We start from the raw sequence: 6,775 nt of genomic DNA on the forward strand, positions 1-6,775 counted from the left end.
CCTGAGAGATAGGTGCTATTTTTATCTCTATTTTTACAAATGAGGAAACTGAGGCAGACAGCGATTAAATGAACTGCCCAGGATAATACAATTAGTAAGTATCTAAGACCAAATGTGAACCCAAATATTTCTGACTCCAAATTCAGCACTTTTTCTATTGTGATACCTGACTATCCAAAATAATTCCAAAATTTATTTTAAATTCCGGCTCTTAAAATCATATGGAGAAAATTATAGTTTGATTCACTTAGCAAAATAAATTTCTGAACCTTTTGAAGATGATCATAGATTTAGAACCAGAAGAAACCCTACAAGCTCCCTGTCCCCCTTAAAAATAGATGAACCAACTGGGCCCTGGAGAGGTTAAATAAATTTCTTGAGGTTACACAGGTAGGAAATGCTACAACCAGGATTCAAACCCAGGTCCTCTGACTCCAAATCCAGTGCTTTTTTACTGTGTTCTATTTCCAGTGCTAGATTATCCAACAGACGCACTAGATGTGTGCCTAGAAACCTTTAAGTGAAACAGAAAGCAGAAATCATATTGGCCTTTACTCAGAGACAGCCTGATACATGGTACCATTTTCAAAACATTTGTTTACATGATGGTCACGTTCTTATCCGTCTCTACAAACTATTCTTCAACTACAACTTTGGATCCCTGTCTTCAAGGTCTTGAGATAGTGGAGAGGCTGTGCATGAAGGATAAACTCCAGAGAGTTGTATGGGGATAAAGCTCTCCAGACACAACGAGGATGGTCCTCAGATAATAAACAGTCTATCAGTTGCCCCATATTTAGAGATGAACCACCTCAAATGATGAGGGAATTGCTGGTAAGAGTTGACCTCTGGGCAGTACTTGGGAGGAGGTGCCAGAGTTTCCAGTTGGTTGGTATAGCCTTTGAGCATCATCTGCAAACCATGATGAAGCATCATAGGAGAACTCTAGGGACAACCTAGTGATTGTTTTTAAGTACAAATTATGTGAGAAGATTGTGGAAATCTTGGTGTCAGTGGCCACACAGGGTCATAATCTATCATTGCTGGATTCTAGAGATTTACTCCTCCATTTAATATTTGAAACCAGTGAGACAGTAATGAATACGCTAATGTGTTTATATTCTTATTTTACAGGAGAAATCACAAAAGAACACCTGCTTCTTTGTGGAGCAAATGATTGTATGACAACCAGCACAGCTACAAACAGTACTAAGCGCCCAGGAAATGATTTAATCTACACCCTGCTGGGTATCTATACTGGTATGTGTCTAGAGTAAATACCATTTAGTAGTCAATAGTAAGGAAATGTGGGCAACTAAAACTCTCTTCCTCTTGTGTTTACTCAGGAAAGGCTATCCCCCCAACTTTACATAATTTCTCTCCTAGAAGAGATCTGATATGCTGTGAGGGGCTGGTTTGTGTTGGTAGGTGTTTTTCAAGTGAAGTTAGAGATACCAGAGTTTACTCCTATCCCAGTGTATTAGCAAAGGTAAGCCAATGAGATTTATAAGATAACAGGAGTGAGAGGTTCAGTGAACAGAAACTGTCACAGTTGGTGGTGGTCTTCCTGTAGCCCCAGAAGAAGCTCATATATAAAGCCAATCTTTCATGGAATTTCAGCCCTATGGCATATGGTGGTTGTGTCCATTCCATACTGTGTTCTGAGACAGTGTTCCTTCTTTCCAGCATCTTGGGCTCTTGTTCATGGAAGGCATTTTATCTTTTATGTCCCCAGAAAAACAGTTACTCTGTAGATCCCTACTTGCCTACCTGGTGTTCACAGGATCCAGAGAACTGTGATAAGCAATTCAAATGATGAGAGGTTGGGAATTATTGATTAAGAGTCAACTCGAAGGCAGTACTTACATAGACTTTTGTGAGACAATATTTCTAGGTCACACTTGTGTCAGAGATTAGAAAGTGTAACAAGAGATGATAAATTAACTTCACAAACAGGAAATAGTAGCCATGTTTCATTTATAGGGTTGCATAATTCAAACATAGAGTGGTAAGACAGTAATTTGCCACCTCCTCCTAAGATCCAGTTCTAATTCCAGTAAGTTCTGAAATCTCTAGATATGCAGTCAAGGACAAATGATATGAACAAAAAACTAATGTCATATTTGGCTGATTTCTCTGCCTGAAGGTGGCATCTTTGATACCATCTTTCTGTGCCAATCACATAAAAGAGATGTATAAGGAAGAGATCTCATTCTAGTGATTCCCAGATGTTTTGTGCAAAAGGTTTTTGTTTTGTTTTGTTTGTTGAAGTATCCACCAGGTAATGTGGTACAAGAATAAAAACAGGGGATGAGGCTGCATTTCCAGAATTAGTTTTAATCTTACCTCTTCCCCTAGTTAGTTAGTGGAAGCTAGGGAAATCCCCAATTCTCTAGACCTCAGTTTTCTCATCTGTAAAATGAGTGGACTGGACATGATAATCTTGATAGTACCTTCCAGTTCTAGAACTATGATCCTTTGATCTCCAGATTGTCTTCCAGCCCTCTGTGTATACTTCCCTTTACGTAAATGAATCAGTGTGACTTTGCTTTTGCTTGATGAGCATATTCCCATACCCCAATTTTAACACTTTCTCTGATGGCTTCTTCTGGTCTGCTTTATAGACAACAAAAAATCTTGGGTAACCTTAGGCCACAAATTGGCTTAGATTATAAAAAGCCAGTGACCTATTGGTTTTTCAAGTCTAAAAGTACAAAATAGAAATAGTACACGTAAAATATAAAGAAACTATTATTGTTTTAATTTCAGCCATCAACTTCTCTGAAAATACATATATTTATGATAAAAATAGTGTTAAGGAAAAACTAACACAATACAGTAGAACATAGAAAAACAGAAAAAAATAAAGAGTATGCTATCACAAGAAAAAAAATTCAGGCTCCTAAAACTTTGTCTTCCTACTAGAATCTCTTTCAAGGAGCCATTTTTGAAAGCATATGATGTATTTTTTTTCTCTTTTTGGCCACTCACCTCTCTTGAGTTGTTCTGGGAACTAAACTTTACCTAGAAGCAAGACAGGTCTGGGACTCCATATATTTATATGTAACATCCCTTCAGGAGAATGTTTCAACATCCTATTACACAATTTTGAAACTAAAGATCCTAATAATATGATGGAACCGCAAGAAAAGAATCTTATGCAATAGCTGAAGATAAGAGAAATATATCTCAATAGTGATTCTATAAAGAGAAATCAGCTAATGTAGTTGAATTAGAAAAGTACTATAATCATTAGGAATTTATGAGAGAGTACAGTATGAGTGACTTGGGGATATGGACTAAAAGAATCCTTTCCATACCACAACTAGTAAAATATAATACCTTTGTATTATAAAGAGGAGAGATCAATGAAATGAGAGTGAGCATAATCTCTTGAGACTTCCAAATAGTCCTCAATAAGATTCCATTCTAATTCATTAGCACCATCGAATTAACATGATTTGTGGAAGGACATGGAGTTAGGGGCAGGTGGTAAAGATATTTTTGCTCATGGGAAACTCACTGACTGGTTCAGCCACAAGAAACAAAGAGTAGGAATGAATGAAAACTGCTCTAAATGAAGCAGTGCTTAAAAATGAGGATCCTCGGAGATCATTGCTAAGACTAGTCATATTGATTTTGTGAATGTTCTCAAAAAGGCCGTAATCAATAAAATCTAGTTTTCAGTTATCTGAAAACTTTTATACCCTGGCTTTTCCAAGTAGTGAAATGTAAAACCTATTGGGAGAAATTGGAAGAAAGATGTATACATACATATAAATATATTGTATATATGTATATGTATGTATGATATATTGTATGTATGAATATATTGTATATATCTATAATATGTATATATATCATATATACATGTGTGTGTGTATGTATACATTCTCTCTGTGTGTATATATACACATATACAAACACACAGAGTGAAAAAGAAAAAGACTAAATACATTTCAATATTAGTAAGTATAAAATAAAGAAAAATAATCCCACGGATTACTAGAATGTTGGAGTTGGAAGAGCCCAATTTCTCCCTTAAGCATAAACTGCTTCTGTAACCTCTCCAAGGAGTTCACACCCAGCCTCCAATTTGAAGACCTCTTGTAATGGGGAACTCATCAGAAATTCCCTGGCAAAGAGCTGTTCAGGTTTGTATTCATTATGTTTCTGTGTGTTATTGGCTGCTTACATATCTCCAGGTTGCTCCATTTGCTATAAGACTCTAGAAAGAATCCATTTGTTCCAAAATCATGGGTCTAAAATTCTGTGACAACCAAAAAGTTTAACAAAAAAGCCACATTTTGATCATACTTGTCACATCAGGTTCCTTCTGTCTCCATAGGAAGTGGGATTTTGGCAGTATTATTGATAGCGGTATTTCTTGATCAAATTCCAAATGATTCAGAAGAAAATGAAGAGGAAAAGAATATTCCTGTATGGAGCCGTTTCCTGGCAACTTTTCAACATCTTAAAGACAAACGGCAATGTTTACTCATTCCTCTGACAATGTATAGTGGATTTGAGCAAGGGTTCATTTCTAGTGACTATACAAAGGTATGGGAAAAAACGAAAATCATATATTAGTGTGTATAACTAATGGTGATGTTGTGTGTGCTATTTCTACTAATGATGTAAGTGGATTCTGCTGAGAGACAGGGCAGACACAGGGCCTACTGTGAGTCTTCAATGTGTTTCCTTCTAATAATTAATACCAAATGACGGGCATGATAGTTTATCCAAGTATCTGAAGGCCAGCCTCTTGGAAGAAGGATTAGTTTTGTTCTGTTTGTCCTCAAAGGACAAAACTAGAATCAATGAATTTGAGTTGCAAAGAGACAAATTTGTGCTTCATGTGAGCATATTAGAGCTGTCTCAAAATGATATAGACTACTCCAGGAGTCCCCTCCTTGAAGGTCATGGATTATCTTTCAGATCAAGTTTGGACTTTCAACTTAAATTATGTGATTGTGAGTCCATCTACTTCTCACAACACTTATGTGGTTTAAATACTACAGGTATTATTATCCCTACCATCTTATTTTCAGGTATGACAGAGTTGGCTAAAAGACTAGCCCAGATAACGATTAAACATATGAAACTGGATCTAAACCAGGATGTTTCCCGACTCTAAATCCAAACTTCTTTTCACCAAGCCCAAGCATGACGCTTTTCCTATAATCAATGACAACCAACTTCTGTGTGTGTGTCAAACTCTGAGCAAGATCTTCCAGTTGAGTCTTTACTCATGTAAAAATATATTTTTTCCCCAATATGGCTTCCTGTAAGACTTGGGATAATAGTAATAAAATGTTATTGCCCAGTTGCAAACACCACCAATAAAATCCACTTTGGGATTGAATTTTAGAAAGGAATTATTGAGGAAACTAAAAGTACCACCAGTCTCAGTTAATTTTATTGTTCATGGTCAGGACAATTGTAGTATATCAGGCTATGGTAGTGCAGACTATGCAAGGATGAACTTAGCCATGGACTAACAGACCATCACTGTTTCCCATTCCCTAAGATCTACTCTTCAGTGTCTTCCTTGACTTTATTTCCTTGGCTAAGATGTAGTTTGGAGACTGAGGATGAGACAAGTTGGAACACTTACCAAGGAGCTCAAGCAAAATCTTTTACATTTACTCAAATAAGAAACATTTTTCTGCCTCCCATTTGCTTTGAGACTTTTCTCATTTTTAATCACCTTCCTTCATCATCCCCATGGGAGGCAGCTAGGTGACACAGTAGAGTGCTAGGCCTGGAGACAGAAAAACCTGAGTACTAATCTAGCTTTGGATGCTTCCTAAGTCATTTAACCTCTTCCTGCCTCAGTTTCCTCAAATGAAAAATGGAGATAATTACAGCACTTTTGTAATAGGGTTGTTATGAGGATCAAATGAAGTAATATTTGTAAAGTATTTATCACAGTGCCTGACACATAGTAGGCACTTAGCAAATGCTTATTGCCTTCTCTCCCTTCCTTAGTAATCAAGGCAGTAAGTAATGATCAGCTTCATCAATCATCTTTAGTAGCATAATTCCTGAAGAAAATGAAGTGGATTTATTCATAGAGGGATGATTGGGATGAATTTTGTCAATGAACTCTAAATTCAGTTCATTTCCTTTGGATCCAAAAAGATTTCACATGCGAAGATGAGCATTTTCCTTTAAGGACCTAAATGATGAAACAAAATTTCAGGCTAAATCAACATGCCATCCATCAAATAGCAGAATGAGTTAGAGCATGATTTAAATTCCTCTTGAAAAAGCTTAATTCTCAAACTGTGACAATTCAGAAGCAACAAAGTGGCTAAATCTGGTCTTGGAATCAGGGAGATCTGGATTCAAATCCCACTTCTGACACATCCTGGCTGTGTGACCCTGGGCAAAACATGAAACATCTCAGGGCTCTAAGTAACTCTCTAGGACTGTCAGTTATGGAAAAAGAGCTAAGCTGCAATGGTCAAATTTCCATCTAGATCTTCTCTGTAGTCATGAAATGACGGATTCAGTCCCTACACATAAGGAAGGACAGTCATGAGTGCAAATATCATTTTAACATTTGCCTCTTTTCTCTTCAGTCATATGTCACCTGTGCCCTGGGGATACACAATGTTGGGTTCGTGATGATCTGCTTTTCGGGTGCCACTTCCCTTTGTTCTTTGATATTTGGAAAGCTCTCCCAGTACACTGGCAGAAAAGTTTTGTATGCAATAGGTTTGTATCTATCTATCTATCTATCTATCTATCTATCTATCTATCTATCTAT

The 6,775-nt window shown here is 36.9% G+C and overlaps 1 protein-coding gene across 1 annotated transcript in view; it reads left to right on the plus strand.

The window, feature by feature from the left end:
- Positions 1-6,775, plus strand: part of LOC114029206 (protein unc-93 homolog A-like) — a 30,030-nt gene that overhangs the window by 7,089 nt on the left and 16,166 nt on the right. Inside the window, exons 4-6 of the mRNA XM_027843565.1 lie at positions 1,135-1,260; positions 4,349-4,560; positions 6,588-6,723. Of these exons, the coding sequence (XP_027699366.1) occupies positions 1,135-1,260; positions 4,349-4,560; positions 6,588-6,723 (474 nt within the window). The remainder of the gene's footprint in view (positions 1-1,134; positions 1,261-4,348; positions 4,561-6,587; positions 6,724-6,775) is intronic.

The sequence above is a fragment of the Vombatus ursinus genome, unplaced genomic scaffold (genome assembly GCF_900497805.2).
Source record: "Vombatus ursinus unplaced genomic scaffold, bare-nosed wombat genome assembly UNPS02014923.1, whole genome shotgun sequence".
In the NCBI taxonomy this organism is placed as follows: domain Eukaryota; kingdom Metazoa; phylum Chordata; class Mammalia; order Diprotodontia; family Vombatidae; genus Vombatus; species Vombatus ursinus.